Raw genomic sequence first — 12,988 nt, 5'->3', positions numbered from 1 at the left:
TTCAGCGGTTTGGCATTTGTCGTTGTACCTCTCCTGGATATTATCTCCTGAGCATTCTGCAGTAGTATACTTAAAATTCACAATTGCCTTTTCTTTTTGGAACAGATTAACATATTTATTAAATTTTATTATCTGACGGCGTGCACGCTTGCTTTGGTCGGTGGTCGCCGTTCATTCTGAGAAATGCATTGCAAATTGGCTGCGGACATAAAAAGCCAATAAAATTGCTTTAGGAATGAAGTTTTTATATGGCAGGGGGCACATTTACTTGATGGCAACAATATGGATGGTAGTAGAGTAAAGACACCCTTGGAGGGGAGAAATGGATTGTGCAGCTCCTTTAAACGCTCCTTTCCTCACAACACACACAGAGCTGCTTTATTATCAAATCAGACCATTAGGCTGTCTAGCTCAATACTGTCTGCTTTGACTGCCAAGAGTCATCCTAGGTTTGAGGTAGGAGGAGTCTTTCGAAGTACCTGCTAGTGTGGATAGTTTGAGAGGATAGCCAGGCTGGCTTGCAGCACCACAGTTAGGTTTGAGTCCAGTGACATCTTAGAGAGCAGTAAGAGGTTCAGGGCTGAAGCTTTTGAGAGTCAAGATTCCTTTGGTCAAACACAGTAGTGTAGAAATGCAGATGTTGTATACGTGTGACTCTATGTTTGATGTGGGTTATTAGTTCTTGCCTGGCTCATTGGAGCCTTTTGGACTGAACTTGGGAACACGGTAACAATGGGAAGCAGGATCTAAATCTCTGCTTCCCCAGGCCAATCACCAGCCCCCTGCTAGTTCAAATGACCCAATGACGTTCTAGCGCAGGAACATTGGAGTGTATATAGTTGGCCTTGTTGGCTCAGTACAGTAGCCTTAGTCTGCCTAGATAATTTTGTAATCACTAATAAAGAGCTGTGATCAACTGCAGCTAAGTCTCCTCATGCATCGAACCCACTATTTAATAGCAGATCTGAGTCCTTTTAGCAGATCTGAGTCCTTTTAGCAGATCTGAGTCAGAAGGTGGGAGGGCAGTGCCGGATTAAGCCCTGTGGAGGCCCCTAGGCAGTCGAAATCTTGGAAAATTATCTGAGTCGGAGTGCCTGCCCCAGTGCCTGCGGCCCCCACTGCAGCCTGCAGGCACCTTCTCAAAAGCCCCTTTGACAAAACCGCAGGGAAGAGGCAGAGAGAGGCACACTTGGCAATTATGCCGGCAGCAGCCACACCAGGCAAGTCAGGCAAGGAGCAACTCAGTTGCTGGCTGTGTGTGCAGGCTGGGAGGGCTGCAAGCAGGAGGGAAACGGGGCCCCTAAAGGTGTGGGCCAGTGGCTAATTGGCCTAATTGTTAATCCGGCCCTGTGGGAGGGATCTAGTAAAGAATGCTTGTGAAGAATGCAAAAGGAGGAGGACATGGTGGTGGTGTGGTTTTATACCCTGCCCTTCACTACCCAAAGGAGTCTCAGAGCTGCTTAGAATTTCCTTCCCTTCCTCTTCCCCACATCAGACACCCCGTGAGGTAGGTTGAGCTGAGAGGGGGCAGAGAGAGCCATAGCTGACCCAAGGTCACCCAGCTGGATGCATGTGGAGGAGTGGAGAATCAAACCCAGTTCTCCAGCTTAGAGTCCGCTGCTCTTAACCACTACACCAAACTGGCTCTCAGTACCATGCACACTGTAATAAGCTTAATTAGAGCAGAGAGGAAGTGCTTGGAGGCAAAACATTAGCATCTGTAGTGAGACAAAAACATTTAGAATTCACTGCAGCAGGAAGTGGCTACAAAGATAGACAGCTTCAAGAGGGGATTGGATAAGTCCATGGAGCAGAGATTGGCCACAAGGTATAGAAGGAACACTACTTCCAGGGCATCTTGGTGCTTAGGGGACAACATTGGGAGGGCTTCTAGAATCCTGGCCCTGCTGGTGGATCACCTGATGGCTCCTGGGTTTTGGCCATTGTGTGATACAGGGTGTGGATTGGATGGGTCAGTGGCCTGATCCAACATGGCTTCTCTTATGTTTTTATGTTCTTAACCCCTTTGTCACACTGGTTACACCCCTGAAATTTCAAGAATTGCTATCCCCTGTAAAAATGCAATGGCCCTGTTCACTAGCGTCATGGCATGAACTGGGAGCATGATAATACTATATCAGAGGGGTGGCCAAACTTGCTCAACGTAAGAGCCACATAGAATAAATGTCAGATGTCTGAGAGCCACAAGACATGAACGTCAAATGTTTGAGAGCTGCAAGGAAGGAAGGAAGGCAAATAGATGGCTGAAGAGAGGTAGAAAGAAAGCAACTTTAAATGCATTCCCCAAGCCACCAACTGGCTTGACCCAGAGAGGTGATTTAAAGAGACAAACGCCTTCTCCAAGCTGGCGGTAGAGACTTTGAGAGCCACACAATATGTGTAAAAGAGCCACATGTGGTTCCCGAGCCACAGTTTGGCCACCTCTGCTATATCAGTTCCCTGCTCTTTGTGCAATTGGAATGCCTGATTTGATGGGTGTTGAGGCCTTTCAGCATCCTTGTGTTGATTCGGGGCTTTCTGGTTACAGAGTTTGATGCTCTTATCTCCTTACTATTAGATAGGACTTAGTTTCTAAATGTGGAATACTAGAGTGGAAACAGAATAAATAGGCTATGTGCATTCCCAGCCATCTGGGAGCTACCTGTGGGAACAAACACTCCAGGCTGGTTCATGCATAGATGCGTGTCATTTGGTCATTCGTCATTTAGACCAATGCAAAAAATGTCTTCATTGGAAGATAGATCCCAGTAGGCAGCCCGGTTGGTCTGAAGCAATAGAACAAAGCAGTAGACAAGTGCACCTTTAAGACCAGCTAAGTTTCGTATGCTCTTAAGCAGACTTCATCAGATAAAATGGGAATGGCAAACAGCAGTACTTAATATAAGTGGGCAGTGTGGAATCATGGGAATGTTTTTAGCAGATTAAAAGAATCACAAATAGGGATCTGTGTTTGTTAGTGTAATTTTTGGCATATAAAGATGACTTCTGTTTGCGTTGACTGTTCTTTGATGAATCATACATGCAAGTCATGCCTTACAGCTCCAGTCAATGAGGAACAAGTGAAATGCTCCTTGCAGAGGCTACACAAATTACTTCTTAGGTTGTAGTTTGCCCTTTTAAATGAGCATTAGAGTAGAGACTTGGCAAATCCTGGGTTAAACTAAGCTTTGGAACTAGGAAAAGTAACACATTCTGCTCCAGTTGGAGAGGGAATGGCATTCTTAATCTGTTCCTGTGCGTACCAGGGTCCTATACATTGTTCAGTGGGACCCATCATTTTCTGGCAGAAAGAACTAGTGATAACACAACACCTTTCCTACTCAAGGTATAGGTTGATTTGTTGAAGTCGACCTCAGCTGATCACAGTAAAGAGGGATGTCATCTCAAGAAGGATGGCAGGGAGTCCCATTTTCCTTTGTTCTTGAATAAAAACAGCTTCAGTTGCACTGTTGCCTCTTACTGGTTATCTTTAAATGACCAATGTTTGTGGTTTGTACGTTTGTCACGCAGGACAGCACTGGCATGAAGCTATGGAAGAAACGGTGGTTTGTTCTTTCTGATCTGTGCCTATTCTACTATCGGGGTAAGTTTGTTCAACATTTCTATATCTTATAGATGTTTTCCAAAGAGGAAACAATATATATATATATATTTTAAAAGTCAAGATAATTGCATAAATAACTGATCACTTATTTATTTCTCTGGTTGGTGTGCAATTAGGTGAGCTGATTTGTTGGGTAATCTTAGCTTGGTACACTGAACATGTGCAGGAAACTCTGAAATCCAAAGACATGAACAGTTAGATCTGTGTACCCAGTAAGTCTCTTTATCTCCCACCCCCAACCCTATCTTTAAAATTCAGGGGAGCTTCAAAAACAACTTGAAGAGCAATGCTAGAGTTGGGGTGGGGGGTGGAGAAACACACCGGTCTTTAAAAAATGAACATGCCATGTTTATATCTTTCTGTGCAGCTGAAAGAGTACACTGATGCATTTTAAGAGAATTGTATAAGAAATCAGATTGAAAATGGCCAGAGGTCCGCCCTCCCCCATATTGATTCATGCTATTCTGCCCATTTCCCAAGAGTGTTTTACTACTTCTATTCTTAGTTACTAAAATGAGATTTCAGGCATAAAATAGTGACCTGACTGTGGGGAAATGGAATAAAGTGAACGCGAAAGTGGAAGCATTTCCCAGTAGTGCTGATGAAGAGAAACGTTTCTTGAATATTTTCAACTATGAGGAAGAGTCAACGGACACCAGTAAAGAAGTTTACTTAGTATCATGACCAAAAGAGTGGAGACGCTATCGGGATCTTTCAGGCTGCAAAGGAAACTTTCGGAGATGTCGCCACTGACCCAGCCCCGAACTATTTTTATTTTGTTCAAAAGCTGAAAACAACAACTGAGATTCACGTGGTTTGTAAACGTGTGGTGTTTCCCCTTGACTGAAGAGGAATCCTCTTACTCCACCTTTCCCTCCCCCACCCCAGGCACTTTGCTATGAGGAATGAAAGCAATCCTGATTTTTATGTAGAATGAGTTTTTTTCTCATTTTTCTAAACTACAAACATGCACTGATTCTATATTTTATTTATTGATTCCCCCTCACAACGCATTCTGAGATAGAGGCTTTTAAGTCAGAATAAGTATTTTTTTTTGCGGGGGGTGGCGGGGAGAAGTAGTAACAAGAAATGTGGAGTTAGGTTAAAAGAGGAATTGTATATATGAAGGATGAAATAAGTGGTAAACAACACACTAAAGTTCTCACCCTCCAGTTTATTGTTTATTGTATTTTGTGTTGATATAATGTGTTCTGTTCCTTTTTGTTGTTTTTCTTTTTTATGTTGTATAAGTATTTATTGGAAATAAAAAAAAATTGGGGAAAAAAGAAATCTAGAACACGCAAAAAAATCAGCATAAGTATAATCCTGTGAATTTGTGGGGAGGTTTTTGTGAGTTTCCTTCATTGTGCAGGGGGTTGGACTAGATGACCCTGGAGATCTCTTCTAACTCTATGATTCTATGCTTCTAAGTGTGGGCATATACCAGGGGTGGCCAAACTTTCTTAACTTAAGAGCCACATAGAATAAATGTCAGATGTTAGAGAGCCGCAAGACATGAGCATCAGATGTTAGAGAGCAGGCAGGCAGGAAGGAAAATAGATGGGGGAGGGAGAGGTGGAAAGAAGCAACTTTAACTTTGAATACATTCTCCAAGCTGCCAGCTGACTTGACTTGGAGAAATGATTTAAAAAGACAAATGCCTTCTCCTAGACAGCTGACGGGGCAGTGGGGGCTTCTAGAGCCACACAATAAATGTGAAAGAGCCACCTGTGGTTCCCAAGCCACAGTTTGGCCACCCCTGGTATATACTTTCAGCAAGGTTCAGGGAAGGGAAAGGGTTGACACAGGTGGCAGTAGGGCAGGTTCACCACCCAAGTGGGAAAATGAAGAGGATTCCAGCATGCCACAGGAGCCTGGCATGCTCCCGGCCACCTTGGGAAGGAGGCACTGGATGACCAGCTGGGGCTGACTTATGGCACTGCCGGGAATTGGCTTGCTCCAACAAGAGAGACAGCAGGTCACACATCTGCTTGAAGCAATAAAATGCCTTGCATGATGAAAAACATTAGAAATGGCTCTCACATTTCTTATTGCAAGTGAAGGTGATATCCAAGATCTGAAAAGGCTGGAGAATCATAGAGTTGGAAGGGAGCTCCAGAGCTATCTAGTCCTACTCCCTGCACAATGGAGGAAATTCACAAATACTTCCCCCCTCCCCACTTAGTCCCGGTGCCCCTCACCTCCTAAGCGAGTGTGAGCTCGGCGCTGGTCGCCACGGGGATTCTGGGTTCAGCATGCACATGTGTGCGCATGCAATCACTCCATCCCTCATGTCTGTGCTTGGAAGCACAAATTCAAGGGGCGGAGCAATGGCAAGCGAGCTGCATGCATGCACACCAAACACGGAAACCCCATGGCGACCGGTGCAAACTCGCTATTTCTCTTGCTGCAGAGGTGAGGGCAGGCGAGAGGGCCAAAACCAGCTCTCTTCCCCCCAGGGCTGTGCTCCAGGCAGCTGCCTCATGCTGCCTAATGGATGCGCCGGCCGTGCTCACAAAGTAGAATTGTTGCTCACACAACTCTGCAGCTTAGAGGGAACATTGCCCCACACCCTCCAGTTACTTCTGCTCCATGCCTAGAAGATGGCTAAAAAAAAGCCCCTCCAGGATCACTGGCCAAAGTGATCTGGAGAAAAATTGCTTCCTGACCCCAAAGTGGCAACCAGCATTCCCCTGGGTATGTAAGAAAGGGCCACAAGAACTAAGCACTGATGCAACCCTTCCTGCCCTCCTTCCAATGATCTGCCTAAGTTTACAGAATCAGCATTGATGACCATCTAGCCTCTGTATGAAAAGAGAGTACAGCCTAAAGACATGGGGAAAGGCACCATAGGTGTGCTAGTTAAACAGGGCCAAAGGTTTACTCTGTGTTAAGTTTTGTTGACATTCAGGGAAATGATTCCTGTGTTTCCAGCCCCTCACATTTTATAACTGCATTAAGACTGCATCAAGTGTCTTTCCTGAGCTGGAAACCTGCATCAAATTAACATATGTTTCAACATCATATGTTAAATATGCATGGCTTCGAGACAGTGTTCTCTTGCCATGTGATTTCCCACCCCCCAGCCAGCTGTGGTCTTTCCAAGTGAAAAACATTCTGAGCCCCGAGTCCCATAAGGTGGTGATGATGATGGGCTCTTAGAAATCATAACAATTGAAAAAGGTAATAAACATTAAGCTCGTACAGTTTGCCCTTTGTTAACTAATCCTTTTTGAGCACTCTAGTCTAATCTTTTCAAATGTATTTTAATAGCTAGAATGTCTAGACCAGAGGTTCCCAAACTTGTTTGGCCTAACGCCCCCTTTTCAGAAAAAGTTACGCAGCGCCCCCCTGGAAATCTACCTTCCAGAAGTGGACTTGATGCAGTGACATATTTGCACACAGAGTAAACAAAGATGCTGTAAAGAAGACACTTTGAAGCTTGAAATTCTGAAATTATGTTATAAAATCAACCATAGTAACAGTCCCATACACAGGGAATTTTTGAGATTTCTTTACAATTATTATCCACCCTCCCCTTGTCAGCTCCAACTAACGCAATGGGAAGGTGCCCCGCCCAGCCGCTTTCAACCTGAAAGCAACGGGCAGTGGTAAAATGGGGCGCTCTTCGTAGGATCTTCCAAGGAAGCATCTGACAAGCACAAGCTTGTTTGCGCTGCAAAGGAAAGTGGTGGCGTGGCAGCACTGCCTGGGGCTCTTGGCTTGCCTGTTGGCTGGTGCAATCGTGCCACAAGAGAAGGGAGAGTAAGGGGGTGCCCAGCATAGCCCCCTGGCAGGGTGGCACCTATCCACCTACTCCCATGCGCTGTCCCTGCAGAAGTCACTCTGACCCATCTCCCACTCATCTTACACCACTCTCAAGCTCCTCTTCTCATTGGGGCTTTTGTCCGATTTCACACTAACTGTCCTGAGGCTGCAGCTAGCTTCGGCTTTTTCGCGCTGCAAACAGAAACGTCTAAAATCCAGTTTCTGTTTGTGGTGTGAAAAAGTGGACGCTAGCTGCAGCCCTGGGGCAGATAGTGTAAAATCGGAGGGAAGCCCCGCTGAGAAGAGGAACTTGATAGTGGCGTAAGGTGAGTGGGAAATCGTTCTCTGTGTCTGGGGCATTGTGGTTGGCTGAAATCAACAGAAGCGACCACCTGGTAACCAGAGGACTGTAAGAAGCTTGATGCTCTGCAGAAAACCTTGTGAGGAGCAAGCTACAGGTTGAAACTCTTTAGAGAAGTTTGTGTAATTGCCTCAGTGCTTCCACTCTCCTGACTTGAACTGTATTGCTGAGAGAGAAACTGCAAGCTACCTTGAGAAGCTGCTAGCTATAGCAAGTTTTAGCTAGGATAGACTAGTAAGGTTTTTTGTTTCTGTCTTTCTTGTTTGTCTGTACACCTCTATTTTTTATTCTGTCTTGTAAATAAACTGCATCCTTCTTATATTTTAATTGGAAGGAGTTCTGGTCCTCATTACTAGTCTAATTGGGTGAATTCGTACTAGGTAGCAAATAAAAAGGAACCCTCTATTTTTGTTAATTGGAATTTTTCCTCTAAATTAGAAATTCTGGACCCCTCCCAGAAACGTGATGTTTTGACACCTCTTCTCTTCTCTTCTCTTCTCTTCTCTTCTCTTCTCTTCTCTTCTCTTCTCTTCTCTTCTCTTCTCTTCTCTTCTCTTCTCTTCTCTTCTCTTCTCTTCTCTTCTCTTCTCTTCTCTTCTCTTCTCTTCTCTTCTCTCCTCTCCTCTCCTCTCCTCTCCTCTCCTCTCCTCTCCTCTCCTCTCCTCTCCTCTCCTCTCCTCTCCTCTCCTCTCCTCTCCTCTCCTCTCCTCTCCTCTCCTCTCCTCTCCTCTCCTCTCCTCTCCTCTCCTCTCCTCTCCTCTCCTCTCCGTTTATGCTTCTACCGCTCCCTTATTTTTATTCACTGCCCCCTCCCATTGCACCCAAGGCTATTACTGGCCCCCTGGATCATTCCACCGCCCCCCAGGGGGCAATATTGCCCACTTTGGGAAACACTGGTCCAGACACTTATAAAGATGATTTATTTTGTGTGGATTTGTGAGCCAAGGTGTTAATGAGAGAAATTCCACAGTCTGCATAGCTTTGAATTGCTGTTTTGAATTTAAGATAGCCAGCCTAAAACCGGGTCAAAATGGCAGTTATCTTACATGAGATTAGGAAGAGTAAAAACTGGGGGGAAAGTACAGTAGGGAGCAACCAGGATGATTAAGGGCCCGGGCACCTTTTCTGTGAGGAATGGCTGAAAATTCTGGTACTTTACCATTCAGGGGGGAAAGGTGACTAAGAGGAAACATTACAGAGGTTTACAAAATTATGTACTTGGTGGAGAGAGTTGACAAAGAGAACTTCTTTTCCCTCTTTCAAAATTCTACGGCTTGAGGGCATCTGATGAAGCTGATAGGCAGTAAATTAAAAGATGGACAAAAGCAGATACTTCCTTAAACTAGTTATTTATTTAAGGCATTTATTTAAAGTTATTTATTTAAAGCATTTAGTAGCTGCCTTTCTCTGTAGCAGAACTCAAGTTGGTTTACAGAATAATTTAAACATTATAAAAAGATAATAAAAATAATAAAACTTATAAAAAGTGAGTTTAAGAACTCCAGATAGAACTGCCGATAGTAGAAGCTAAATTAATCAAACACAGTCCTAAATAAATATGATGTCTTCAGCAGCCTCTTGAGGATCGACAATAAGGCCAGGCATACAGCCTTGGGGAGATTTGGTACATTGGTTAAGAGAAGTGGACTCTAATCTGGAGAACTGTGTTTGATTCCTCACGCCTCCACATCAGCCAGCTGGGTGACCTTGGGCCAGTCACAGTTCTCTCAGAGCTCTCTCTGCCTCACCGAACTCACAGGATGTTAGTTGTGGGAAAAGAAAGGGAAGAAGATTATAAACTGCTCTGAGACCGAGTGAAAGGCTGTAGAGAAAGGTTGAGCAGAAAGGTTAAAACGGATAAAAGGAAGTACCACCCAAAGGGTGATTAACATGTGGAATTCACTGCCACAGGAGGTGGTGGCGGCCACAAGTATAGCCACCTTCAAGAGGGGTTTAGATAAAAATATGGAGCACAGGTCCATCAGTGGCTATTAGCCACAGTGTATGTGTGTATATAAAATTTTTTGCCACTGTGTGACACAGAGTGTTGGACTTGATGGGCCGTTGGCCTGATCCAACATGGCTTCTCTTATGTTCTTAATCAACCCTGAGCCGGCTACCTGAACCCAGCCGAGATCGAACTCAGGTTTTGAGCAGAGCTTGGACTGCAGTACTACAGTTTACCACTCTGCACCAGTAATTCACCAGATACTGACTCATGAAAGCTCATATCCTGCCACAAATTTATTAGTCTTTATGGTATTACTGGACTCTCACCCTTTTCTACAGACAGTCTAAAATGGCTGCGCATCTTGATCTATCTAGTGTAACAGCAGCAATGTAGAATTTGTAGAATTCAACAATAAATTTCAAATTGAGGTATACTTCTTGGAAGACATCCAGGTTATTTTAGGGCTTATCGAGGGCATTTAAGTACCAAAGCACTCATGTTATAACCACATACAAATTCAGAAGTATTGTGTGTTTTTCCTACAACAGGAAGATTATAGGTTGTTAGAAAACCAAAACCACTGCTGAGACAAAATTAGTGTAACTGCAGGACTGTAATTTTAGACATGGAGACTTTGGTTGAGCTAAAATTGTGCTATAATTAGGGAGGTGGCCAGATGGCTGGTTCGTTCGACTTCTTAGAGGAAAAGGCAGTTCAAATGTTTTTTTCCTGAGCTTTGGAATTCCTTGATTCAAGGTGGCATTTTTATGGGGGTTTTAGAAGAAAAACTTCTCATTTTCTGTGCATCTAGAATATTAATCATAACTCAATACAAAGTTTTATTTGTTTGGGTTGCTAATTCTCTTAATGCTTTTCGCTTGATTAAATTATTGGTTTTAGGCTAGATAAGAAATATAGAAGCCAACTTGCTTAGATTGCATAAATAAATAAATCAGAGCTATTTATATACTCATCCTCTGGGAAGTAGTTGAAGCAGATGGGGTTAGATAACCAGATGTTCTAGTAATCATTTGCAAGCTTTAGAAATGGTTATTAGAGCAACCCAAGCACATTAACCTTAGCCCATTCAAGTTATTGGAGTACTTTTTTTTAAAGTACCCTTTATCTCCCTTATGTTGTACACAATATGTTTCTTTGTAAGTCCATTTGTGAATGTTGCTGAAATGGTCAGACCTCTTTTGTTATCATGGAATCTAAAGGATAATCTGATTCGGAGTTCTCCACTTGGGATATAGACCTCCTTTGCCCTCTTCCTAGGAAAAAACATATGCTTCCTCATCTGTTCTGGGTTTTTTCCCCCGTCTATCTACTGCATTTCTATCCTGTTCTTCCTCAAGGGTATCAGGGTGGCATTCATAATTCATCATCGATCCCCTCTGCAGACATACATGGGGACTGTGTATGAGCGGGCCTGCCATCAGATAGGTCTTTCCAGCCAGTTTGGTGTAGTGGTTAAGTGTGCGGACTCTTTCCGGGAGAACCGGGTTCGATTCCCCACTCCTCCTCCACTTGCAGCTGCCAGAATGGCCTTGGGTCAGCCATAATAGCTTCTGTGAGAGCTCTCTCAGCTCCACCTTCCTCACAGGGTGTCTGTTGTGGGGAAAGAAGATAAGGAGATTGTAAGCCACTCTGAGACTGATTCAGAGAGAAAGGCGGGGTATAAATGTATGGTCTTTCCAAAGGGTGCTAGGTCAGAAACATCTTCCTGCCGAGGGACAACATGCTCCTGCGCAATAGTGCTCCCTACGCTAAGTTTCTCTTTTGCCTCTGAAGGAGAAGTTTGTGTTTTTGGAGTCTTCAGCTACAGTTGAGAGGATTTCCCCCACAGATTTGTTGAAGCTACGTTGGCTTTTGAGTCCCTTCCATGGCTCAGAAGGCTCTTTTCAACAAGGGCTCCCAATGTAGAGAGAAGGTGACCCAAAGTGACAAACACAACTTCTGTCTCTTCTGTTTGGATGAAGCGCATGATGTATCCACATTTAAAGCCTGCCAACGCTGATGCTTCTTCTTCATCATCATCATCATCATCATCATCATCATTTATATTCCGCCCATTCCCCCATTGGGGCTCATTCCCCCATGGGGGCTCACCCCTAAAGCTCCAGGGTTGGGCCGTCAAAACTTAAAACAGCATTGTGGGAGACAGCCCTTAAAGCCTTGGACCTCTCATCCAAGTCAGCTCTGGAGAAAGCACCTAATTCTGAATCTTCAGAATCTATTTCTTCGACTCCACCTCCTGGATCCATGTCTCAGTGAATCCAGTCCTTGGTTGCACTCCCCTCGGGCTCATCATACCTCTTCCTACTCTGAGCTATGGAGGCTAAAGACAAGACAAAGGAAAAGCATAAACCAGCTCCCTCGCAGAACACTCCCATGTGCACTCCTGAGCCAATGCCAGCCTTGCAGGAGAAGCCCAGGACCTCATTTCCAGGCCCAAGATCTTCACCTTTTCTACTTCCAGTGGGGATGAGGATGCTGGATCTCCAAATGTTTGGAGAACAGATGATTTGTATGGCATAGTCTCAAGATAGAAGTCATTTCCTCAGAGCATAAACCCAAATATAAGATTCTGAATTGTGTCTCTTCAGAGTCTCCTGGGATTATTGCTTTCTCATTGTTGGAGGGCCTTGAAGACTAGGGGAGGAAGAAGTTCCATGGCTGAATAGAATTTGATCTCTGGTCTCCTCAGTGAGACTGAAAGTTAATACACAGAAATGTTGTAGTTTGGGTGTATGTGTGTGTGTGACTGGGTCAGCACCAATGTTCCCTCAAAGCTGCAGAGTCTTGTGAGCAAAAATTCTACTTTGTGAGCTACTGGTATTAAAACAAGAGCATGCTGAGAGCAATCATGCTTTGCCGCAATCCTCCTCAACTCATCCAACCCATATATTGCATTAAAAGCTATCTGCTTGGGGAATTTGGAGCGTGTAGCACAACAGAATCTCACCCATCTTTTCTAGCTTCCTTTTGATTAAGCGGCATTACCTGAAACCACATTTCCTCGCTTTCTCTTGCCTGGTGCAAGGTTTTCTGCAGGTACAGCTCTGTAGTATCAAAAGTGGAAAGGTAGGAAATAATTCTCACTGGATGAATGGGGACCCTGAGTTAGATGGTCCAGACTAGACCACTCTCACCCAATCTCAGAAACGAAGCAGGGTCAACCTTAGTTAGTAGTTGGATGGGAGACCACCAAGGAAGTCCAGGGTTGCTACACAGAGGCAGGCGATGGCAAACCACTTCTGAATGTCTCTTTCTTTGAAAA

General features: G+C 44.3%; 1 protein-coding gene across 25 annotated transcripts in view; it reads left to right on the top strand.

Annotated features, from left to right (window-relative positions):
• Window positions 1-12,988, top strand: part of PLEKHA5 (pleckstrin homology domain containing A5) — a 342,905-nt gene that overhangs the window by 234,508 nt on the left and 95,409 nt on the right. For 24 of the 25 annotated variants that reach the window (XR_009555758.1, XR_009555759.1, XR_009555760.1 and 21 more), the window contains one exon: window positions 3,532-3,604. Coding sequence is in view for 21 of the 25 variants with exons in the window: in XM_060245845.1 (XP_060101828.1) it covers window positions 3,532-3,604 (73 nt within the window). In the remaining 4 variants the exon portion in view is untranslated. Of the gene's footprint in view, window positions 1-3,531; window positions 3,605-12,988 lie in introns of those variants that run through there. The other variant, XM_060245862.1, reaches the window with a different exon arrangement.

This window comes from Heteronotia binoei, chromosome 8 (genome assembly GCF_032191835.1).
Source record: "Heteronotia binoei isolate CCM8104 ecotype False Entrance Well chromosome 8, APGP_CSIRO_Hbin_v1, whole genome shotgun sequence".
NCBI lineage: Eukaryota > Metazoa > Chordata > Lepidosauria > Squamata > Gekkonidae > Heteronotia > Heteronotia binoei.
The sequence above is the reverse complement of the archived record's forward strand: the minus strand, read 5'-3'. Positions and strand labels throughout refer to the sequence as shown.